This window comes from Furipterus horrens, unplaced genomic scaffold, assembly GCF_987537825.1.
Source record: "Furipterus horrens unplaced genomic scaffold, mFurHor1.1.pri manual_scaffold_17, whole genome shotgun sequence".
Classification (NCBI taxonomy): Eukaryota; Metazoa; Chordata; class Mammalia; order Chiroptera; family Furipteridae; genus Furipterus; species Furipterus horrens.
The window spans coordinates 6,189,884-6,215,925 of record NW_028327187.1 but is presented as its reverse complement, the minus strand read 5'-3'; the positions used below and the strand labels follow the sequence as shown (position 1 = coordinate 6,215,925).

Here is a 26,042-nt window from a genome sequence, read left to right as displayed (position 1 = left end):
AAGTGTCGCTGGTTCGATCTTCCAGTCAGGGCACATCAGAGAAGGAAAACTCTGACTCCAAAAAACCTCCGCTGCCTTGCGGCATACCTCTTCAGGGGAAAGGCTAAGGGAGTAAACCCCGACAGAAAATCCGGAGCCGGAGTCCCTAAGGCGGTTAGACGTTGTAGTCAACACCGGCAACTCCTGCGGCGCACCTGAAGCCAAGCTGTATTGACTCCGTCTTTCCCTTGGACCCTTCAGCTGCGAAGAGAGGGGGGGTCTGCTGCATGGGCAACAGCAGACCCTCCATATCACCCTGCCCGGGCTCTGTAGCTTCAGCTTCGCTGGAGAGGACACTCCAGCGTCATCGCAAGATGTCGATTCAACACGGAGGAGACAGATACCGTGTCACTCCCGAGTCGGACTGCACAGCCATTCTCGGCGGTGCAGATAGACTCTTAAGAAGCTACACCATCGTCTCTCGAGACGGACGGCTGCCGACGACGACTTCTAAGATGCCTTTTAATTTTTTTTCACAATCATAATGTTCATATTTCCACACTAGTGGCATTTCAGTATAGTCTTCATAACTATGGGGAGGTTATAGCTAGATCTAATGATAACCATCAAGTTTCATTCTTCACAGAAATTTGGTTAGCACATAGTTATTTCCACTGACAGAAAAAGACAAAATTGAAACAAAATCTCTTTAAATTTTTACTTTGTTTCACCTCTTAAAGGGGAGAGTAAAGGCTAAAATAACTTCAAACAGCTTTTAAGAAACATTTACTTTCTACGCATAGGCAACAATTCATGACTGTCTTTTCCTAGTCTGGGGGGGTGGGTCCTTCTTCTACACACAATGATTATTGTAATAGGTTGTAACTGTAATACAGAAACCAAATTAACCAGATGAGCCTAGTTTTTTTTTTTTTTTTCTCTTAGGCACAAATGAAGTAAGTGATGATACCTAATTTGCAGAAACAGTTTAGACCATTTTTAAGTTACACTGATTTTTAGCACTTAGCTACATTTTTATTATAGAGAGGCCTGCCTCAAATAAAACTAGGAAGACAGAATAAACTGGAAATCTTTCCAAATACAAGGTAATTACTTCCATACTCATGCAGAAATCATAATCCTGTATTTAGAGATACTTTTTAACATCTACAGCTACCAAGAAGCATAGATAGTCAGCACTGTTTTTCAGCAGGAAAGATGGATGAAGAGGAGGAGGAGGAGGAGGAGGAGGAGAAGGAGGAGGAGGAGGAGGATGAGGAAGACTGGCTAGCCTTTTTCTTCTAAAGGCTAGACATGTACTCTGAAGAACGGTGTTCTATTTTCAGAAGACCACATATGATTTCTCTTCCCAAAAGGAAAAATGTGCAAAAGTATACACATCCATGCAAAAATGGAAAAGCTAAGAATGGATTCCTGACATAGTAGCTATCTGTAACAGGTACAGGTATATGCAGGAACACCTGGTTAGGACTCCCCCTCCACCTTTGGATAAGATAAAATCATATGGCCAAACGTTAACAAGCAGTTCTGAACCTTGTTCTAACTAAAATGGAGTATTAAATTTTTTATAATATTCTTAATACTACTAAATTAAATGTTTCATAAAGTTTACTGGAAAGGGAAGGTAAAGAAAAAATTGTATCCAAATTCATGATTTTGACAGGAAATTGCTGTTAAGGCACTACACATCTTCTTTGGTTAAATGATTAACTATTTAAATCACTTGAAAAAAAGAGGTAATACAAAATACACAAATTCCATTCTTCTTTTCATACACACGCCTTTTTTCATTTTTCAATTTCCATTACTCCAGTGTCTACATATCTCTGGGATCCTTTTTAGCTCATCAGAAAGCTGAAACAAAAAGATATACCAAACTATTAGTCTCTGAAAAAAAAAAAGGAGGCTTTATTTCAAATAAATATCTTGACTTTAACAGAGCAAAGAGTATGTGGGTGCATGTATTGGGTTGGCCAAAAAGTTCGTTTTTTTTTTTATCCTTACGATGGTTCTAGTAGCCTTTGGTTGCCTTTAACTTCATTTGAAACAACTTTGTTAGATTGAATTGTGACAGCTGTGATATCAGTGTGCATTACAAAATCTTATCAAAATTGAAGATGGAAGAAAATACGCAACATTTTCGGCATATTATGCTTTATTATTTCAAGTAAGGTAAAAATGTAACTGAAATGCAACGAAAGATTTGTGCAGTGTCTGGAGACGGTGCTGTGACTGATCAAACATGTCAAAAGTGGTTTGCGAAGTTTCGTGCTGGAGATTTCTTGCTGGACCATGATGCTCCATGGTCGGGTAGACCAGATGAAGCTGACAGTGATCAAATTGAGTTAACATTAATTGAAAACAATCAACATTATACCACATGGGAGATAGCGACACACCCAAAATATCCAAATCAATAAAGTTATTGGTGAAAATGAAAAATGTCTTTCATTTTATGGAAAAAAACTAAACAGACTTTTTGGCCAACCCACTATAATAAAGTTGGAATACCAACAACAAAAAGTGAGATACCCTGAGATACGGGGTAGTCTTAGGAGAAAAGGAAACAGACATAACTTCAAGTTAAAATATCTCCTGAAAGTAGACAACAATAGCTGGATTAGCCATAATCAAATAAGCAAAATTCCTCATGCATCCCAGTTAGTGTCCTACAGAGATGAAAGTTCTTTAAAAATATTCTTACACAGAACAATAAAAGTAAAAAGTTGGAAGATTGTAAGTCAAGAATCAATGTACTAGTAGGTTATAGTCTTAAATAAGTTTGCAAGAGAAAATGCAAGATTAATTTATGTTATTCACTGATCAAAAGGCATCTAGGAATGTCATAATATAATGAACCAGGGAGCTGTTCAATGTTATCTACTAAAAACTTCTGTTAAAAACATAAAGAATGTATTTTTAAAAAATATCACTTGATACACTTCACCTTTAGTGTTCATAATCCTTTATACAACAGAACAATATTATATTAAAAGAACAGAAATTATAGTAATTGGCACTCAGGTTATACAACTAAACCAAATCACATCATCCCCAATTATGAAGGGGGGACCCCCCAAAAAAGCCCTGGTATTTGTAAAAAAATTATGCATTTATTCTTACATGTTTAAACTTCAGTCACCTTAAAAATACTCTTCATTTAAATGCAATATACCCATTGAGACTTTTTTTCCAACGCTCAAAATAGTTTTTGAACTCTGATTCTGATGCCTTTTAGTGCTTCTGCTTTTTTTTTGTTTCACCTCTCCCACATCAGCAAAACGTTTCCCTTTGAGGACTTTTTTCATCCAGGGAAACAAAGAAAAGTTGTTTGGGGCGAGTTTTGGTGAATAGGGAGGGTGGGGCGTGAGGGTCACGAGGTTTTTGGTCAAAAACTGTAGAACACTCAGCGTGGTGTGGGTGGGTGTGCTTGCAAATCACCTGTCATGAAACGTGGAAACGCACTGAAAGAGTCTTCCAAAAACTGCACTGAAGCTGAATGCAGCCTGTCACAACGCCAGGTGGTACACTGATCCAGATGGGTCCCCAGAGCACCCACCTAGTGGGGGAAGCATGTATTACAAGGGACCTGCCCTCCAGAGGATAAGTCAGTGTTTTGGGGTCCTCCCTCCTATGTAGGTACATTCCTCTTGGTTATTAACAGTAAAATCAAGAACTTACAACCAAGAGAGTTATTTCCTCCCTGAGATTTAGAGATCTCTATGAACATTTCAAGATGCTCTTAAACATTCTTTCACATGCTGTCTACAAACTGGATTTTAATCAAATGTTTTGTCTGGCATCTAAAGAGCTTTGAAAAGTTGAGGTGAAAAGTCTCCAAAAATCTTTTAAAAATAATTTTCTCCTCCAGAGGTATTACAGCACGCAGACAAGGTACTGTGTTGAGTAGATATGGCCTAAGATGTTCTGTACACTGTTTTATACATTTCTAGCTTAATCAGGTGATGTTGGAATAACCCAGAAAGATGTGCCTGAGAAATCACATACTACTGCCCATTATATCATAAATATCTGAAATTAATTTTTGTATGCCCCCTATATGAACTAAAGACTACGTTTTTGTTTCAGAAGCTAGAATAGTCTGAAGGTGAAGCAAACAAAAGAAAATTATTATAAAGCAGCATCAGCTCTAACCTTTTTAAGAATAGGTAATTGCTACTTAAATGAACAATCATCATACCTGTAGGGATAGCCATGATATTTAGATCTGAAAATAGAGAGCAGCCAACTGAAGAAGAGCACAACAAGTCCAATACCAGCGATGCACATTACTGCAGAAAAACAAAAGCAGAGTAAAATGGGCACGTTAACTCTAATGAAGAACCAGGTGTACATTTCAGTCTACAGTTCAACGAGTGGAAAACCAGGCCTATAACTTATTGGTAAGCCTTAACTTTCCAACACTTAAATTTTTTTCTTTCATTTTTGGTTATAGATTTGAGAGAGAGGAAAGGACACAGAAATATCAATTTGTTCTTCAACGTATTGATGCATTCCTTGGTTAATTCTTGTATGAGCCCTGAGCAGGGATCGATCCCACGACCTTGGCATATGGGGACCATGCTCTAATCAACTGAGCTAACCAGCCAGGGCCTCAACTTCCCAAAACTTTTCATCTGCAGTCTCTTATCTTCAGGATTCTGCCTTCCCCTTTAATATGTTCTATTACAATAGAATGGCTTTGTTTACATAGCTGGGAAAATTATTGCATGAATTAATGAATTCCCTTAAAGCACGACAGTCAAGAATTTAGTGTTAAAATGTTTTACTACTCACAAGAAAATCACTTATTAAACTCCTTTTAAACCCTTAAAAGTGGCTTTATTGCATTATTGATAAATAGTGACTTAAAGACATCTGATAACACTGTGACAGTGTCACTTGAAAGGACTTTATCCACACACAGGTAACCACACTGCCTGTGTGAGAAGCTCATTCAACATGGACACCTCATCTTAAATGAAGGGAAAAAGCCCCGATTCCTTCCCCTAAATTCATAGCTCTCTCTATTAATGCCACATGCTCTGGTTTAGCATCCCAGTTAATGATCTTAACTCTGGATAATGACTCCCCAATGCTCAAGTGTGATTCCCATAAGTTGAGACTCTGAGTTCCCAGACTAAGACTGGCAAGGAAGCAAAAAGGTAGGGAGGGATGTGTGCTACAGCAACGGGAGCTCTAGGGAAATACATTTATTGGCCAATATTAAAAACGAATTTTAGTTTTCATATATTAAAAAAAAAATTAAGATTGATTTTACTTATTTACTTTTAGAAACGGGGGGGGGAGGGAGAGAAACATAAATGTGCGAGAGATATGTCAATCAGTTACCTCTCAAGTGTCCCCAGCAGGGGACCCGGCCCACAACCCAGGCATGTGCCCGGACTGGGAACTGAACCGGTGACCTTTGGGTTTGCAGGCTGGTGCTCAGTCCACTAAGCCACACCAGCCAGGGCTGAATATTCTAATATATAAAAAGTCCATGTAAACCAACAGGAAAAGGACTAAGAATCCAACAGGTAAATTGCAAAATATAAAAAAGACATTTTACAGAGGAAAAGAACAACAGCTAATAAACAATTAGAAAAATATTTGACTTCACTAATAACCAAAGCACAAAATAAAATAACATTTCCCCCTTACCAATTAATACACATGTACACACACTTTGTTAACAATGTTATCTAATGCTGATAGTTACAGTGAGAGCATTCATAAATATCACTAGTACAAATCTAAATTATTAATTATAATATTTGGGGAAAGAATTAGACATGGTCAGTTTAAACATCAAGAAAACTGAAAATACACACAGGACCATACTGCCATTCCACTACTGGGAATCTACCTTAAGATATTAATATGAAATGAGGATAAAGCTTAATATACTATGGTAGGCACTAAAGAAGTCTTTATCATAATGAAAGAACAAACAAACAAACAAACAAACTAGCCCTGGCTGGTGTGGCTCAGTGGATTGAGTGCCGGCCTCCAAATCAAAGGGTCACAGGTTCGATTCCCAGTCAGGGCACATGTCGGGGTTGCTGGCCAGGTCCCCATTGGGGCTGTGCAAGAGGCAGCCACACATTGATGTTCCTCTCCCTCTCTTTCTCCCTCCCTTCCCCTCTCTAAAAATAAATAAAATCTTTTAAAAAAAGGAATTAAAAAAAAAGAAGAAAAGAAACGCTTTAACAAAATCGGACCTGTTAAGTAAGTTACAGTATAAATTTCAAATTATGTAGAGGAATATATTTATTAATTATTTAACTCCAGTTAAGAAAGGGGAAGTACAAGACTCAAAATTTTATACTACAGTTTTAAAGATGTTTTTACAAATGGAAATAATCATATTACATTAAATTGTTTTTTTAAATTTTTTATTTTTTAATAATTTGTTTGTTTACTTATTTATTTGTAGAGAGAGGGGAAAGGAGAAAGAGAGGGAGAGAAACATCACTGTGCGGTTGCCTCTCACTCACGCCCCCAACTGGGGACCTGACGTGCAACCTAGTCATGTGCCCTGACTGGGAATCGAACCAGCGACACTTGGCTCGCAGGCCGACGCTCAATCCACTGAGCCACAGCAGCCAGGGCCAAATAAGTTTTTTTAATGGTGGAATAATGGATAACTTTCCCTCCAAATGTTTCATGTTCCTACCCCCCAATTTTCTATAATTAGGCTATATTACTTTTAAAATAGTAAAGAAAATAACTTACTCATAAACAAGAGGGGAAGTGATTAAAAGGACATTGTCTTTTCTTTATTAAAGGCAGAATTAGCATATGATATGACTTACTCTTTCGCTTTCCAATATCCAAGTCAGATGTAGCAGCTTCACATAGAAGTACCATCCCTAAGGTAACCCCACCATCTTAAAAATTTGTTTAAGGAAAAATTCACATAGACACAAAAGACATACCACTTTAATGTTCCTAGTCTTTCATAAAGAAAATTAGAATATATAAATCTACATTTAATTACAAAATACTGTAAATAGGTGACCTTGTGTCTAAACAGCATAATTATTTTCTATGAAAATATAATAAAATTCTAAGGTTGAAAAGTCACTTTATTTGTAAAGATAAAAACTGATATTTTAAACAAAAGTACCACTATAACTTACAGATGAACTATGAGTTTTCCTAAAACTGTACTTTGATACAACATCCCTGGACAGTCTTCCAACCTTTGCTTCAACCTTGTGCACATTTTAAAATATTGAATACATTTTGAATATTTCAACCATCCTCCAAAGAGGGCACACTTGAAATATGCACCATTTAGAGAGAATAGCAACTAGTTTTTATTTGAAAAATAACTTCTCAAAAATTCTCCAGAATTTCAACAATTAGCCTTTAAAGTACAAATTACTACCTAATTTTGTCCTATTCTAATAAAAAAAGAAAATCCCACATGCTGTGATCTCACTTTTATTTGGCTTAATATAGAAGCCACATAAATACAAAATAGAACTGTCAAGCAAATAGGTAACACATAGCATGGAGGAGTGCTAAAGTAAACACAATCTAACTGAAAACAAATAGAATGTGTTCTAGTAGAAAAGATGTACCCTGCTATTCGGTTAATACAAACAGCAGGTAAAAATGCCTGAATTAATTATGCATACGCGCATGCACATTGTCTTCTGTGCATGTGGGTATAATTAAGCAGAAAAGGAAACAAAGGTGTTCAGATAAGGCCTAAATTAATAACTGGCTCTATAATTTGTCTCTCTGTCCCTTCATTACCACCTTGCACTTCATCTCCCATAGCCTCTTGTTGGGAATGATGCCCATTCATCATGTTTTTAGTTGCTTGGCCAAGATTTCTTCTCCAGAAATTATTGTTTTCTGAGTTAGTTCTTTAAATCCAGGTACATGTAAAGATCTATCATTTCTATAGGCTTTGGTTACAGAGTACTCTGATTACATTTTTGTATTTGGGATGGTTTATTTTTGTGTCATAGTCTATATGCTTTTTCTTTTTTCTTTTTTGGTATTTTTATTGATTATGCTATTACAATTGTCCCAATTTCTTTTACCTTTGCTCCCCTCCTCTCATTTACCCCCCCCTACCAAACCCACCCCCCTTAGTTCATGTTCATGGGTCATGCACATAAGTTCTTTGTATATGCTTTTCCTTTGAATGAACTCTCCATCTCGCAATATGCCACCCAGGCTTTTGTGTGCTGTTCTCAGCTACCAAGAGCTATGATGCACTTCCTGGACTGATTCAAATTAAACATTCCACTCTTGCCTGAAGAATCAAAGAGGCTCAATTTACAAGTACAATATTTAAGTCGCTTCAATTTACAACCAAAGTACAGAGCTTCAAATAAGGAGTTTCTGAAGACAAAACCCCACATTTATCTAAACTCTGTAGTTTCCAGGAAACAGAATCCTGTCCACTTCACAGCCCAGACCTGATGCTGACCCCTTTACACTTAGCCTCATTTTGCTTTGAGCATATTGAAACATTGCTTCATTTACATTTCACCTAGACCCCACCTGTTCCTCAAATCCTAGAACTCTTATCTTTCTTTAGGTAAGATGTCCCTGATATGCAACCTGCCTGGTAGCGAGATCCAATAAACCTGGCTTTAACACTTGGGTTTGTACCTGATGGTCTTCAGTTGACTAGGCTAAGACAGATCACATAGTAATATAATTCCAAAGATATTATTACTTGCATGAATAAGAGAGCAGCCTCAACCGAATTCTGTAGAGAGTACTATAATATGAGAAAAAAGGCAAATTAAAACGCAGCACCAAGGACTTATAAAGAGGATACTAAATAGAAGAACGATATGTGTTTCAGCTACAAACTGGGCTTGGCTGCTTCCATGGATATAATTCTGGGGGGAAAAAAAAGACAAAATTAAATCTTTAAATATACATTAAACTTTGGTTTCCTAATCCTAAAATGGGCTATTTTCAAACTATGAAATTACTAATTCACCTTGTTTATGTATGCATTGGATCTGTGGCATTTATCAGTAAATAAATTTGGCTAAAATAAAAGCTATTTCTGTGTTATTTATAATTTTTGTATTTTCATTGTACTTATACTACATTTTCAATGGCAGAATATATGAGAAAACTAGTACTTCTGCACATAAGACTGTGAGGTACATAATGTGAGTTCCATGAAGATAGGATCATGTTTTTCTTGTTTATCACTGTATCTAATAATACCGAACACAGTGCCTAGAAATAGCAGATACTCAAGTACTTGATCAAATATTGTATTTAGCTGAGGGCTGACTTTCATTCTTAGCTAGGTTATTCAAACAGACTCATCAAATGGAATAAGAAACTTCCTACTTTTTAAGAGTACTGCCTCTTATTTTCAGCAACTGAAGCTCATTAACAGAAAGACTGAAAACCCAAAACTAAAATCCAGTTCCATCAAATGCTGGCATAGGCCTCACATGTTAATAATAAGCATTAAGGTTAATTTTTGGTATACAGTGGAAAGAAATCCTGGCTTCCCTTACCACGTGTCCTGTGTGGGGATTCTTATGAGCATACGGAGGTCCTCTTATGTGATTCCACATCTGACCAGATGTCATAGCAAGCACAAAACACTGGGAAACAAAAAATAAAGAAATACTCATAGAGCATGGTGCAGCCGTTCCCACCTTCAATAAGTTGATAGGCATATGAAAAGTGCATCTGCTCAAGTAATACATGAAGAACATTTTTTTCCAGATAAATGATTTCTTAATAAAGGCTTATATTTCAACACAAGGATCACAAGAATAAATATATACTTTGAAAGAAAAACACCATTTTAAAATTGTAAATAACCTGATACAAGTTTTAAAATCAAATACAGTGATCCCTCACTTATTGTGGGTATTATGTTCTAGACCCCCCCCCTCCGGAGACAGGTGAAAATCTGCGAAGTAGGAACCTTAGATTTATTTTAGTATTTACTGTATATTACCACAAAATCCCACGACAGAGCAAAAAATCCACGATAAATTTTTTTTAAATCCCGTGATACAGTGAGGCCCCGATAAGTCAACTGCGATATAGAGAGGGACCACTGTATGCAAAAGTGTTTTAGAAGAATATTTCCAAAAGAACTGCAGGTTTTCTAGAGGTGACAGTCTATCACTTAGGTTGAACAAAAACTGGGTATATAATCAGTTCTTCCAAGCTCTGGCCATCCTTATGAGATAATGAAGTAAACAAACTGATCTTAAGGCACAAAATAATAATATATAAGATCCTTCCCACAGGTAAGAAATAAGCAAATGCTCCCTAACAACGCACTACTAGTTTCATTCATACAATTTTCTTTTAAAATTCACTCACCAAAGCGGCAAAAGCCCATCCAGTTTTATTAAAGAGAAATTCCATATTGCTTCTTCGAAGGTACACAAGGCCACCAATAACAGCTAAAAGCAATCCCAACATAAGGGGACCAGCATAATTTGGGGGTCTTATGACTCTAATCTAATGGGAAGGAGACAAAAAACATTTTAAAGTATGAGATTGATTCTGATTATATAGGTCACAATACTTTGAAATGAAAACAGTCAAAATCAGTGTGGTTACTTTCAGGAAAAATGACATTTCTTTATTTTCATCCTAATCAAGAATCTACCGTGTATGCTAAAACAGGATAGAATAGATACAATATTCTGTTTAACCACATTGTAACATTTTTTTTATTAAGAACTATTTGCCAAGTACAGCTAGACATCTGTGGGCTTAATAAGGTCAAAAGGCTAGTTTCCATGCCAAATTCAATAATAGAGGTTATTTTGTAATTTCACACTTTCATCAAGATGATTTTGCTAAATGCTACTTACGAAGGGATTGCCCAACTATGACCACCTCAGTGACAGGCGGACAAGATCAGTTAGGACCTCCCCAGTAAGATCCCAAGTGGATAATGGCAAAGGAACTTTCCACAAAGTAGGGAAACTTACAGTGACATCCGTTCTGTCAGCAATCCACCGGGCAATCTGCTCAGCTGAAAAGCCGCGCACCTGCAACTCATATGTATCACCCTTTTTGGGTTTCCCTTTTGCAGGGAAGTTGATGAACGTTGGAGCTGAATTCATGTTTAGCTGAATAAAAAGCAGGCCATGAAAACATAAGTTATTGAGAAAAAATATTAACAGCAAATATGACCTTGAAAGTAGGCATTTTATAAAAATGAGTACGCCCAGGTTTAGGTGGGTTAAATGCTTTGCCTAAGGGGAGTGGTAAATGGTGGAGCCGGGATCCCAGTCCAAGGCTGCCTGTGACCTTAATTAGCACACTTTACCAGCCAAATATAAAATCCTAGCTAAGAAACCTGTATTTTACTCCTTTAGAATGGAAAAATCTCCCATACTGCCAACGTTTTTAAAAAGCTTTTATTTACTTATATATGTTTTAAAGATTTTATGTATTTATTTTTAAAGAGAAGGGAAGGGACAGAGGGAAAGAAACATCGATATGCCAGAGAAACATTCATCGAGCTGCCTCTCGCGTGCCCCCAACTGGGGACCTGGCCCGCATCCCAGGCGTGTGCCCTGCCTGGGAATCAAACCAGCGTCCTTTCGGTTTCCAGGCCAGCGTTCAACCCACTGAGCCACACTGGCCAGGGCTAAAAGAAATTCTTTATATGAATCTTGTTTAAAGCAATGAAATTCTAATTTTTAGTTTCCAAAACAATCCCAGCTTGAGTAGTAGAGAAGAAAAGAGCAATTTCTTAAACTCAGGAAATTATTTCCTTTGACCTAATAAAACCCAAATGCACTAACCTTTGAGGCTATACCATGTTTTATGAGCAGACTCATTCTGATTTATGGTTCAGTGTGACACCAAAATATGACTAGCACAGTGGCATACTGTAAAATGGGAACATTAAGCCATTTGTTCGACATTTACCAAACATCCATTATGTGCTCAGCAGTGACAGGTACAGGGGTTTGGCTCTGCCCTTAAATAAGGAATTATATTTAGAGAAACTAACAACTACAAGGCTAATTCTCCTCTAAGACTGAATGTGAATACATTCAAGAAAATAAGGAAGGTAGTGACAGCACAAGAAAAGGGGTGACTCACTGTGCATCTGGAGGTTCTGAAAAGGCTTCAAGGGGGTATTGGAAATGGGGCTTACAGGGCAAGCAGAATTTAGAGCGGGGACCGAAAGATGGTGCGTGACATCGGCCCTGGCTGGTGTGGCTCAGTGGACTGAGTGCCGGCCTCTGAACTGAAAGGTTGCTGGTTTGATTTCCGGTCAGGGCACAGGCCTGAATTGCGGGTTCAGTCCACAGTTGGGGTGCATGTGGGAGGCAATCGATCAATATTTCTCTCTCACATCGATGTTTCTCTTCCTACCTCCCTTCCTTCCTTTGTCTCTAAAAAGTAAGTAAATAAATAAAATGTTTAAAAAAATCTGTCGTATGTGCTTGGCATAAAGAGTGCATGAAGTGAGGAGGACTAAGGAATTTTGACTTAAGTCTATATGCCACTATTTCCAAGAGTGCATTCCATAAAGTATTGTCAAAATGCTCCATTAAAAGGTTGAATAATTTGGGAAATTCTGCATATGACAGTCCACTCTTGCAATGAAAATTAGAAAACAATATCAGCATGTTAAAGTATATGAGAAGTCTTGTGTTGGGAGACAAGTCTTCATGAGTTTCTACATGTCTTCTTTTTTTAAGATTTTACTTATTTATTTTAGGGAGAGGGGAAGGGAGGGAGAAGGAGGGAGAGAAGCATCAACGTGTGGTTGCCTCTCACACGCCCCCAACTGGGGACCTGGCCCACAACACAGGCATGTGCCCTGACTAGGAATCGAACTGGTGACCTTTTGGTTCTTAGGCCAGCACTCAATCCGCTGAGCCACACCAGCCAGGCTGAGTTTCTGCCCGTCTTGAGAGCAGAGGCACCTATTCCTTTGTTCTGGATGATCTTGTCAAGGATATTTCATAGCCTTAGAAGATAGAGTTGCCCCCTCCAAAGCAAAGAGCATGCATGCTCATTTCCTTTTACAGACTATTAAAAAATATTTAGTCCTGGCTGGTGTGGCTCAGTGGATTGAGTGTCGGCCTGCAAACTGAAGGGTCGCCGGTTCGATTCCCAGTGAGGGCACATGCCTGGGTTTCAGGCCAGGTCCCCATTTGGGAGCGTGCAAAAGGCAACCGATTGATGTAGCTCTCACACATTGATGTTTTCCTCCGTTTCTCCAACCTTGCCCTCTCTGTAAAAATAAATTAATTAAAATAAAATCGAAGCAAAAAATTTAAAATTTACTTATTTATTTATTTTAGAGAGAGGGGAAGAGACGGAGCGAGAGGGAAAGAAACATGGGTTACCTGCCCTTTCATACACACCCAGACTGGGGACCAATCCTGCAATCTGGGCATGTGCTCTGATAGGGAATTGAAATGGTGACCTTCTGGTCTGCGGGAGGAGGCCCAACCAACTGAGTCACACCAGCCAGGGGTATAGAAGATTTGATTTTCCAAAATTCTGGAGTTCCCCTCCCATAATGCAACCCACTGGCCCTCTTCGTACTGTACTATGGGAGGTAGCAGTTGGGGGACTGGTGCCAGAAAGCGCTGACACAGGATACTGTTGCTGATGTAATGAAATCCTTTAGCTCTGACCTAGGAACGTCATGTCTTCTGGCAGCATTTACGGAACTGTGGCAGCTTGCAAGTAGAGTAAAACTTCAGACCCTGCATAGCTCTAAATATTCTAAATATTCTGAAGTAAAAAAAAAAATTGAAGTTTGTCTAAACTCATGTTTATCAAATTAAAATTTGCCCCAAGTAGTCTTCGTCATACCCTTTATAAAGAACTCTGGGAACTGGCTGAGGAGCCAAGAAGGAGACAGTGGTATATACACGGATGGTAAATGAAGCAGTGAAACGGCTACTGCGTTAGCTCACACGAGAGAAGGGCCTTGAAATGTAAAGGGAACGTGGCTATCACGGACATAGGCGAAGCTGAAGATGACAAAGAACTACCACTAACAATACAGAACACACGAGGACAAGTCTGGGTGGAAGCTGGGCACAGAAAAGTTTCATCTGGAACATAATGAATTTTCAGATTTGTAAGTCATTCACGTGAAGTTCTACAATACAAAGTTATACCCAGCCTGGCTGCCGTGGCTCAGTGTACTGAGCGTCGGCCTGCGAGCCAAGTGTCACTGGTTCGATTCCCAGTCAGGGCACATGACTAGGTTGCATGTCAGGTCCCCAGTTGGGGGCGCGAGTGAGAGGCAACCACACATGGATGTTTCTCTCCCTCTCTTTCTCCTTTTCCCTCTCTCTAAAAATAAATAAACAAATTATTTTCTTAAGTTATATCCAAATCTTTCCTCTTACGTTTTATACAATTATTAAGAGTAAAACTGCCCAAATATGAGTCAGACACATTTATAAAAAGACAAAATCAAACCTATGTCTTCGAAGGTACTGATGAATCTGTCTCCTTATATGCAAAGAGGAAAGAAGTACAACAGAGGCTGAAGTTAAAAGCACATTGAAGGTTACAATTTCTGGTTCTGCACATAAAGAGCCTGAAAGTCGCCGTTCTACTGTAGGGACAAGTAAGAGGCTGAACAAACTGAAAAGCCAACAGCTCTTCTTGGGTCCCTAAGACAGGGAGGGCATGGGGGAAACCTCGGGACAGACTGGCAAAAGCAGGAAGTCGGGGCTGATAAGAAGTGAGCCATGAGTAGAAACTGCCTTGGGAACCACGGCCAGGGTAGAAGACATGAGCTGTGAACGATGAATTGCTGAAGGCTCAGAGCGGACCATTCTCTGACAGTTAAAAACTCCAGGGGCATACAATCATCGGCTGTGGGGGGGAGGCGGGGAGTTTCGGGTTGGGGTGCTACAATACTGTGAGATTTGCCTCAGAAACTCAACTGGGTTTCCACAGTAAATACTGGAGAAAAATGCCCTCATGCTTCTGGCACGGGGAGGGAAAAGTAAATCATTCTGCTATAAAATACTCCAGAGCACTCTGTTTTTCTTAACAAGGTCTGTCCTCAGTGGAAACTATTAACCAGAACCGAACCCGCTAGGGTATTATTGGAGCCTAACTGACCCGGAAGAAGGGAAACACCCAACTCCAGGTCACTTCAGTTACCCTGTCCCCTAAGGGGGAGTAAAAACAAGTGAGAAACCCTGAGAAGCTCACAGTTAGAGGCGCAGGCTCACTAGAAGACACATCTGATCACAGGACTACAGAGCATTCCCCTCCCGTCTCACCCCCACATTACGGAAGGCCAATTGACAGCAGTTCTTTTTATCCAGTACATTGTATCTGGCTATGAAGAAAAAAATTACAAGGTACACCAAAGTAAAAAAAACCAACAGCAACATAATTTGAAAACAAAGTATCACAACTACACAAGGCAGGATTGTTGGCAATTATCAGTGTAGGGATTTTTTAAAAATGTTTTATTTATTTAATAATTTATTTGTTTATTTTTTAGAGGGGAAATGAGAAAGAGGGGGAGAGAAACACCACTGTGTGGTTGCCTTTCACTTGCGTTCCCAACTGGGGACCTGACATACAACCGAATCATGTGCCCTCACTGGGAATCGAACCAGTGACACTTGGCTCGCAGGCCTATGCTCAATCCACTGAGCCGCAGCAGTCAGGGCTCTATTTATTTATTTTTTAGAGAGAGGGGAAGGGAGGGAGAAGGAGAGGGACAGGAACATCAATGTGTCGTTGCCTCTCACACACCCCCAAACGGGGATCTGGCCCACAACCCAGGCATGTACCCTGACTGGGAACTGAACCAGTGACCCTTTGGTTCGCAGGCCAGCGCTCAATCCACTGGGCCACACCACCCAGGGCTATGTTGGAAAATTTTTAAAAGCTATGATTAATATGCTACTGGCTCTAATAGATAAAATAGACTGCATGGGAAAGCAGATGGGCAGCGTAAGCAGAAAGATGGAAATCCTAAGAAAGCACCCAAAAGAAATGTCAAAGATGAAAAAGTGTAACAGAAATGAATAATGCCTTTGATGGGCTTGTTAGTACACTGGACACAGCTGAGAAAAGAACCTGAGCTACAGCATATATCAACAGAATCTTCAAAAACCAAAGAGCAAAGAAAACAAATGCTAAAAAATACAACAGACTACCGAAGGACCGTGAGCCAACTACAGAAGCCTTATGTATATAACATACGCATAATGCGAATACCAGAAGAAAACAGACAGGAAAGAACAGAAGCAATATCTAAAACAGTAAAGACTGAGAATTTCCCCCAAATTAATGTCAGACTTCAAATCACAGCCCCAGGAAGCTCTGAGAACATCAAGCAGGAAAAATGCAAATTAAACTATGATACATCCAGGTGTAAGGAACAAGGACATAGTGACTCCCAAACCAGTAAAAAATCAGCAATAACAAAGGGCAAATGTAATTAGAGGATCTCTGAGAAGGGGGCTGACAGCACTGGCATATCTGCAAACCACAATAGGGGCATTTAGATGAACGTGTTACATTGTGTTACATTGTAACTCCGGAGTATCCAGTCATGGAGAACCGGGGAAGGAGAGGGGAGGGGGAGCTAATTGCCTTAGGGCGGGGAAGCTAATCGCTCTCACTTTAGGGCGAGGAAGATAATCACTTTAGGGCGAGGAAGATAATCACTTTAGGGCGAGGAAGATAATCACTTTAGTGTGGCAATTTTAGGGTAGAAAAGATTATCACTTTAGGGTGGCAATTTCAGGGTGGGGAAGCCAAGACTATAAAACCAGCCACCTTTGTCTACTTGGCGTGCACATGCTCCTGGCTGTGAGGGTGCGCCCGGCTCTGCAGACTCGTGAATAAAGGCCTCGCTTTACCGCTCAAGTCCTGTGTCCCGGTTTTTATTGTGAGCGTTTCTCACACAGGTATATCATTTAAAAGATAAATATTTTATTTATTTTTTGAGAGAGGGAACGGGAGGGAGAAAGAGATAGAGAGAAACGTGACGTGTTAGAAAGAAAGAGCAACGGGTTGCGTCTCTCACGCCCCCAACTGGGGACCCGGCTTGCAACACCCAGGCATGTGCCCTGCCTGGGAACCGAACAGGCAACCTTCTGGTCCACAGGCTGGTGCCCAACCCACCGATCCATACCAGCCAGGGCCAGGTGTATCATTTTTGAGCTGCAAGAAGTCAAAAATAAGGGAAAAACTCTGAAAGAAGCCAGAGAAATAAAACGCCTTACCCATACAAGAAGAGACATCTAAGAATTACATCCAATTTCTCTTCAGAAACCATGCAAACAAGAGTGTTGTTACAGAATGGGGGTGTCCAAAAATCCCCAGAGCCTGCGGGTTGGGGGATGGGGAAAGGAAACAGCTTTTTAAATGCCTTCACATGCCTGAGGCTAGTGGCTAGTGTCTTTGTTATGCAAATGACTTTGGTTCTTCCAAAGCCCCAAGGAGATGGGAGAGGTTTTGGACCTTGGAGTGGTGTGGAAAGAGCACTCAGAGCCTGCGTAATGTGCTGTGATTGGTCAGAACTGGGTGCCATGCCCACTGTGTCACAGGACGCAGTCAGTGATTTAAAAATAAGTGGCAGACATTTTAGCTGAGCTCTCCATGCAGGAAAGGGCAGAGAGGGAACCATGCACGATCCAGTGCAACATGGCACACGTTTTCCTGGACTGTTACACGGAGGCTGATGACATCGTGCCCCAGATCCTGAAGGAGACAGCTGATAGATGAGGGGTGGAGAACTTCTGGGCATGTTTTTGGCTTCTAGCCTTCTGGGGAGCAAGGGAAGTGCTGGGTCCCATGGGAGCACAGGGCTCTGAGCTGAAGTGCTCACTGTCCTCCCCAGGTTGGAATACTGTAAATAAAGGCCTGTTTTCCTCAACACTAGTTGTTGGGTTTCACACCAGGGCGCCATGTGAAAAACATACCTTTTGCTCTGTAACAGTGAAAGTTTAAGTGTGGAGAGAAAAAAAAAAAACAAAAAAACCCACAGACTTAGAATGCTGTACCTTGTGAAATTCTTCTTCAAAAATGAAGAAGAAATAAAAACTTTCTCAGACAAACAAAAATTGAGGAAATTCTTCCAAGATGTATTAAAGGAAGTTCTTTAGAGGAAGAAAGTAAGGTAGGTCAGAGACTTGGATCCACATACAGGAAGGGATAGTAGCTGAAGAAATAAGTGAAAGTAAAATCAAAACTTATTTTTCTTATTTCTAACTAATCAAATAGGTAAGTTTGGTCAAAATAATACCAACAGTGTTTTCAATGGTGTGTGTATTTGTGTGTGCGTGCGCATGCATTTATGTACGTTTATATATAAGTGAAATTAATGACAGGAAACATAACAAGGTATAGGAGTGGAGAATTAGGATTATTTTATTATTATAAGGTATTCGACACTTCTCACGAATTAGTACTCTGTTATTTGAAGTGGACTTGGATTAGCTGTAAATGTATATTGCAAACTCTAAAGCAACCTCTAAAAAAAGCAAAAAAAAAAAAAAAAGTATAACCAATATGGTAAGAAAGGAGAGAAAATGGAATTATACCAAATGCTCAATTAAAACCATAACAGGTGGCCCTGGCTGCTGTGGCTCAGTGGCTTGAGCGTCGGCTTGTGAACCAAATGTCACTGGTTCGAGTCCCAGTCAGGGCACATGACTAGGTTTTACATCAGGTCCCCAGCTGGGGGCGCAAGTGAGAGGCAACCACACAGTGATGTTTCTCTCCCTCTCTTTCTCCTTTCCCCTCTCTCTACAAATAAATAAATAAACAAACAAAAAAATAAATAATTTAAAAAATAAAATCACAAAAGGCATGTCCTGGCTGGTGTGGACTGAATGCCGGCCTGCAAACCAAAAGGTTGCCAGTTCGTTTCCCAGTCAGGGCCTGGGTTGCAGGCCAGGTCCCTAGTTGGGGCCACATGAGAGGCAACCACACATTGATGTTCCTCTCCCTCTCCATCTCCCTCCCTTCCCCTGTCTCTAAAAGTAAATAAATGAAATATTTTTTTAAAAAGTTACTAGAGGAGCATTTGACATCTTGTTTTCCAGCATATGTTGTCAGTTGGCTCAAATAAACTTTTTCTTTAAAGTTACTTGATAAATTGTTCACTAAAAATTTTAATTATGTATATTTACAATTATATGTAATAGACTTGATTACCACTCAATTTCCATATTCTAATAGGTGAAGCATTGACCATTACATTTCACGTTAGCTCAAGTTTAGCTTTTATTTCACTAAGCACTCTAGATCTTACAGAAGACAAGTCCTATTTAACTTCTCGTGGCCATTAAAAAAGATCTATCCCACTTTATCCACAGTTTGCCTATTTCTACTTAATAGAATAAACCAAGGATCTTACCATCTGAAACACATCAGAGCCTTCATCAAAATCCACCATAGCAAAAAATATCCTGTTGGTAAATGCACTGGAGTATCGCCAGGAATTTGCCAGGATCTGGAATTCTTCATCAGCTTGCCTGGAGGCCATCATATTTGTGAAGATAAAACAGAAAACATTTTAAAAAGCAGTCAAGTATAACAGCAGTACAACAGAGCCAAAGACACAATAGTAGTTTTTCCAATGGGGACAGGGAAGTGGACAAGCAAGTCAGGCTCTGCCGACAGGGTCAGGATAAAGGTTGGCAAACTCTGTCATATGAGAAGTCTTACCCCAAGTGTTGGGGATTTCAATCGGAAGTAGTAATTTCCTGCCTACACCTCATACCTTGTGCCTATTTCTTATCTCAAAGCCCTTCAGTCGTCGGCAGCCGTCCGTCTCGAGAGACGATGGTGTAGCTTCTTAAGAGTCTATCTGCGCCGCTGAGAATGGCTGTGCAGTCCGACTTGGGAGTGACACTGTATCTGTCTCCTCCCGTGTTGAATCGACATCTTGCGATGTCGCTGGAGTGTCCTCTCCAGTGAAGCAGAAGCTACAGAGGCTGGGCAGGGTGATATGGAGGGTCTGCTGTTGCCCATGCAGCAGACCCCCCCTCTCTTCGCAGCTGAAGGGTCCAAGGGAAAGACGGAGTCAATACAGCTTGGCTTCAGGTGCGCCGCAGGAGTTGCCGGTGTTGACTACAACGTCAAACCGCCTTAGGGACTCCGGCTCCGGATTTTCTGTCGGGGTTTACTCCCTTAGCCTTTCCCCTGAAGAGGTATGCCGCAAGGCAGCGGAGGTTTTTTGGAGTCAGAGTTTTCCTTCTCTGATGTGCCCTGACTGGAAGATCGAACCAGCGACACTTAGCTCGCAGGCCGATGCTCAATCCACTGAGCCAAACCAGCCAGAAGCCCTTCAGTAGTCACTGGAAAATCCAGCTAATTGTCTCTACAACAAGTTTTAATACCCTATCATCCTGATAGAACCAAATATATAGTATAAGATACATACGTGGTTGCTTAATTTTATTTTTGTGAGTTTTGGAAAACGTGAGCTAATTTTAAATCGGGTCTTGTAGAAACTAAGATACATACCAATAAAAACTTAGGTTACTATCAATTCCATTAATTTGTATTTAATACAGTATTATGGAATTGGTGTTTATTCCCTGACATTTTTGTATATTTTAGATTGCCAGTGAGGGAACTGACTGAATTACAAGTAATTCTAGATTTTAAGTTTATTCATAGTTAATACCTTTTTTATTTTTCCTTCCTCTGTTGTTTTTAATTTATATTCTGCATATACTCCATAAAATAAGCGCTCTGCCACCAAATACCTTGACTATCTCCTACCTCCAAGGAGAAAATCCTTTTTAAGAACAGTTAGCGTAACACAGCATTGTGAAAGGAGGCTGACTATTCCTTCACATGCACCCAGGTTGTCAGAATTGGGAGAGCCTCCAAGGTTTTACTAAATAAGTTCTTCATAGGGCACCTTTGTCATTTCCCAGATCTAAAAATATTAAAACAAAACAAAAAAACAAAACAAAAAACACCGAAAGGCAAAAGCTATTTTATTTTTTAGTATCCACTATTTTTAATTATCCACAGCATTTCTTTACAGAAAAACCAATCTTTATTCTTAAGATCATTCAGAAACAGTAAAATAAAATCAATAAACCATTATTTGATAAAAGTATACATGAAATTGGTCTCCATTTTCAAGGTTTACAAATCACTAAAAATAATCTAGAATAAAAAGAAACATCTTGCCCTGATAGGGTGGCTCAGTTGGTTGGAGCATCATCCTACACACCAAAAGGCTGCAGGTTCAATCCCTGGTCAGGGTGCATATGGGAGGGAACCAGTTGATATTTATCTCACACATTGATGCTTCTCTCTTTCTTTCTCCCTTCCTCTCTGTCTAAAAATCAATGAACATACCCTTGGATGAGGATTAAAAATAAAAAGAAACATCTCTAAATTGCACAGCTTTGTTTTCTTAAAAAGGTCTCTTATAATTCCAAACTTGGATGTTGTAGCCACCATTACTGCATTAACAAATTATCTCTAGCTTTGGGTAAATAAGTTAAAACTTTAGAACATGTATCTCCCCAAACTGAGAGTATATTTGCTTTACTACCTTCTGGGGTGGTTGTGATAAAACAAGAAGCGTATCAAGTGGAAAGCACTTACAAATAATAAAACAGTACATCAATACTACTGGCATATTTTATATAAGTTCATAGCAATACAGGAGATAATTGTTAGATTTATCCCTATGATGGCTACAATACTTTATCCTTCCTCTTTGGTGCTCCTACTAATATGGACAACTATGAAATGACTATAAAAGAGCAGCAGTATTGTCTTTTTTTTTTTTACTTGTGTCCCGGCGCTTTAGGATAGAACCGGCAGACTGGAAACTGTCGGCACCGAAGACATGACGCCGAGGGGGCCAGAGCCCTTTCCCTCTGTCTCCCTACATTACGGGGACCGGGACCGCACGCCCAATCCCCGCCAAGAAGAGGAGGGTCAGTATTAAGTCTTAAGGAAGGCATACATTTTAATTACGTACCCACTAAACTAATGGGATTAAAAAAATTGTTAAAATCTTATGCGTTAACTTTAAAGTATAGTTTAGCCCTGGCTGGTGTGGCTCAGTGGATTGAGTGCTGGCCTGGGAACCGAATTGTCACATGTTCGATTCCCAGTCAGGGCACAGGCCTGGGCTGCAGACCAGGTCCCCAGTAGGGGGCGCACGAGAGGCAACCACACATTGATGTTTCTCTCCCTCTCTTCCCCTCTCTCTAAAAATAAATGAATAAAATATTTTTTAAAAAGTGTAGTTTAAGGTTCATACTTGCACACGACACATTGTCTATGAAGTTGGAGAGCCGTGAACATGACAATAACGGAGTAGTTTCTTGGTGGGGCTTTAACGAGGCGACGGAACTTGTCTCCATTCATTCTTATTACAGGTCTTTTATTGGTCCATTCCATCAGCTGACTAACCTTTTCGGATAACACCATCTAAAAAAGACAAAGGGAGCATGCTGTTAATACGCTCTACTTGTCATTTAAAGATCCTTTTATCTAGGCAACTTTAACACCAAGAATAACAAGCAGAGGTACACAGAAAATGTAAGAGAACTAAAAATAAATTTTAGGAGTTGGGCCTGATGATAATTATTCTTAAAATTACCTTATTTCATGATAAGATTTTAATCAAATACTATACTGTTGATGTAAATTGCTTATTATTTACTAATAAATAAAGTAATATAAAATCATAAACCCCTTCATTTGACAAAGATTCTACAGAATGTGAAGTTAAACCAACTGGCTGGTTTTACATTAAGACTTTGCTTCTAAAACACTCACACACATATACATAGATGCATAGCGCCGCAGAGAAACGAAAATAGTTGAAAAAAAATCTTAAAAACAAAGAATAAAGTGGGAGGAATCACTCTACCAGATTTTAAGGTTTGCTATATAGCTACAGTAAGCAAGGCAGGGTGGTAGTGATGAAGGGATAGGCACATATATCAATGGAACAGAACCAAGAACCCAGAAATAGACCTATACAAGCACAGCCAACTAATTTTTCAGAAAGGTGCAAAAGCAACTCAGTAGAGGAAGGAGAGCCTTTTCTAGAACGGTGCTGGAGCAACTGGATGGACATCCATAGCTAAAGATATGAGCCTTGAAATAAACTTCATATCTTATACAAATATTAACTAAAATGGATCACATACTGAAATGTAAAAATGAAATTATAGTCCTGGCCCAGTAACTCAGTTGGTTAGAGCAGCGTCCCAACATGCCAAGGTTGTGGGTTCAATCCCCGGTCAGGGCACATACAAGAATCAACCAATGAATGCATCAATAAGTGGAACAAAAAATTGGTGTTTCTCTATCTCTTTCTCCCTTCCTCTCCCTAAACATCAATTAAAAGTAAGAAATTAAAAATATAATACAAGCTACATATATAATTAAATTTAAAAAATGAAATTATAGAAATTTTAGGAGAAAATGCTAAAGTAGCGTTTATAAAAGTGTGGGAAAGGTTAATAAGGGACTGGGAATGGTTCATAAGTGTGTGGGAAGGGTTTCTAAAGCCTTAAAATATATATAAATACTAAAATAAATGTAAGGTTCCTACTTCGTGGATTTTCACCTACCGCGGGGCGGGGGGGGGTCTAGAACCTAATACCCACAATAAGTGAGGTAATTCGTACAGAAAATCAAGGAAAGCAGGTAATTTCGGTATGAGTAGCACAAGGAGGATTTGGAACTGAGATGAGACTGGAAGAAGCAGACTAGGGACAGGCTACAGAAGTCCTTTTACATTTTGCAAAATAGGCAAAAAGGTTTTCGGATTTTCATTTTCAGCTCTGGCAACACTACGAAGGATGGATTCAGGGAGGACCAGTCAAGATTTGTGAGAGTGATAAGGGTGTGAAGAGTGGGCGTGATGGAAAGGGCGTTAGAATCTGACTACTTTTATAAAAAATTCAGAGATAAAATTCGCACGACAAAATCCACTATGTTAACCATTTTAAAGGATAAAATCCATTGCTGAAACCTTTTTAAAATAATTTCTCTCCTGCTAGGCCCCTCTTCTTCTAGTTCAGTGAGAGATTATATGAATAAATATTATTTCACAAGTAGAAATACTAGTTCTTAAAAATCTTTCCTTTTTTAAAAAGAAAGTGGTCACTGTAGAAATTCAGACAATTCCAGTACATAAGGTAAAAAGTTAGTGTTTCCCTAATGAACTATCCCAACTACCAAAAAACAGCCACTGTTAACAGATCCGTGTGTATCCTTACAAAAGTCTCATTATACATATACATGTTACATAGAGCATTTTTAACATAAAAGGCATCTAAAATATAAAAGTACATATCGCTCTATATCTTTACATGTAAAAATTGCTTAGGAACCCTCCTAAATAAGCCTTCTCAGTTCAGCATACCTTTAAACATTGTATATCTTTTTATTTTACTTTTTGCTAATCTGATAAGTAACTCGTTTTAAATTGCTAGCTCTCTTTCTCTTATAGAATACTTAAAATATTCAGAAACAGAAAAGATGGCATATTTTTAAAATTCAGCTCAAGTTGACAAGCATCTGAGATGTTTAAATATTTTTAAAGTGCATGCACATGTATTATGTACCACAGGAAGCACAGAAATGTACAGGAAGTAGCATAAAAACTGCCGGACTGATCTAGGAGTTTAGTCCTGGTTGTGCAACAGTTAATAATTGTGTAAACTTAAGACTCAAGTTTTCCTCACCTATAAAAAATAAAACTAGAGAGCCTAAATGATTGCTGGCAATCTTTAAAGCTCTGAGAGCATAGGGCTCTAAGTTGCAGGTGTTTCTTTTTTTTTTTTTAAATAATTTATTTATTTATTTGTTGGTTTTTTTGTTTATTTATTTTTTAGAGAGAGGGGAAAGGAGAAAGAGAGGGAGAGAAACATCACTGTGTGGTTGCCTCTCACTCGCGCCCCCAACTGGGGACCTGACGTGCAACCTAATCATGTGCCCTGACTGGGAATCGAACCAGTGATACTTGGCTCGCAGGCCGACGCTCTATCCACTGAGCCACAGCAGCCAGGGCTGCAGGTGTTTCAACACAGTGTTAAAATTCCTATTTGGATTGTTTAATTGTGAGGAAAGAATACTGTGATCTCCTCCACTTGCTAAAAGCCCTTCAGTTCCACAAGGAGGGATCTTAAGTTTTGTTCACTTATGAATACCACGGTCCTAGAACAGTGCCTGGCAAGCTTGGCATTTGGTAAATGAATGAAACTGGTTTAACAGTTTGCACGTCCATGAGTTGCTTTAAGTCAGTTGTTGGGACAGTGTAATAAACCTGGCACAGTTTCGCTATTCCTACATTTCTGAAGTGAAAATGCTATCCACTGCTTTTACGCGTCTCTAACGGAGTTACAGCCACTGACTGCAGAACACTCAGACATTCCACCTGCGGGACCTCGTCGGACTTCTCCCGCCACCTGATGGGGCCCCCACACATGCACAGGCCTAGGGAAACCATATTGGCACATACCCCACCCCACTGTTAAGACGACATCCGCAGGAGACCCGGAGAGAGTTGTTTCTCTCGCAAACCCCACAACTCAAACACGGCGGAACTGGCGCCACCAAGGACACAGAACCGACGGGGAAAGGGTGTCGGTTAAGAGAGAACAGACCCTGTCAAGCCCTACTCATTGGGAAAAGCCCGTATAGCTGGAAACAGCGTCCTCACCTCCTTCTTTCTTTGGGCAGAGGCTGAGGGAATCCCACAAACCAGCAGTACCAACGGAATGGTTGCAGAGACACACCGAAGCCACCAACGCGCTGCCATGTTTCCTCCTCTCCCTCCCAGAAGCAAAAGTTTCCTCGGGCTGAGTGTGCGAGCTGGGCGTGAGAACAGGCAAACCAACCCCCTGGCCCTCCTCATTGGTCTAGAGCCGCCCTCCCGGGCGACCTTTCACATTACGTCACTGCGCTCCACTGTGAGACGCCCGCTAAAACCCGGTTTGAACCACTTCTAATTGGCTTCCGACAGCCAATAGAAAAAGGATAATATGGAGGTTTTTCATTGGTTCCGCTAAGGGTGATGGATCGCCCCGTTCGTTTAC

At 39.8% G+C, this 26,042-nt stretch overlaps 1 protein-coding gene and 1 non-coding gene across 2 annotated transcripts; both read right to left on the bottom strand.

Moving 5' to 3' along the window:
* Nucleotides 1-491: 491 nt before the first annotated feature.
* MAGT1 (magnesium transporter 1) lies at nucleotides 492-25,861 on the bottom strand. Its single transcript, XM_090265397.1, has 10 exons — nucleotides 25,667-25,861; nucleotides 22,247-22,416; nucleotides 19,364-19,481; nucleotides 10,965-11,105; nucleotides 10,345-10,485; nucleotides 9,519-9,608; nucleotides 8,813-8,876; nucleotides 6,819-6,893; nucleotides 4,202-4,292; nucleotides 492-1,854 (listed from the first exon to the last, which is right to left on the bottom strand). The coding sequence occupies exons 1-10, from the start codon at nucleotides 25,859-25,861 to the stop codon at nucleotides 1,839-1,841; spliced, it is 1,101 nt and encodes a 366-aa protein (XP_090121523.1). The 3' UTR covers nucleotides 492-1,838.
* Nucleotides 21,769-21,917, bottom strand: LOC149990409 (small nucleolar RNA SNORA57). The gene has a single exon (XR_016508775.1). It is a non-coding gene; the product is annotated as a small nucleolar RNA SNORA57 (small nucleolar RNA).
* Nucleotides 25,862-26,042: the final 181 nt, after the last annotated feature.

Coding starts and splice junctions, on each gene's coding strand:
- MAGT1 (XM_090265397.1), bottom strand. CDS start 25,861: ATGAGGAGGGCCAGGGGGTTGGTTTGCCTGTTCTCACGCCCAGCTCGC. Junction 11,106..19,363: donor GCTCTGATGTGTTTCAGATG/GTAAGATCCTTG, acceptor CTTTTTATTCAG/CTAAACATGAATTCAGCTCC. Junction 6,894..8,812: donor ACATATCGTTCTTCTATTTA/GTATCCTCTTTA, acceptor CAAATTTTTAAG/ATGGTGGGGTTACCTTAGGG.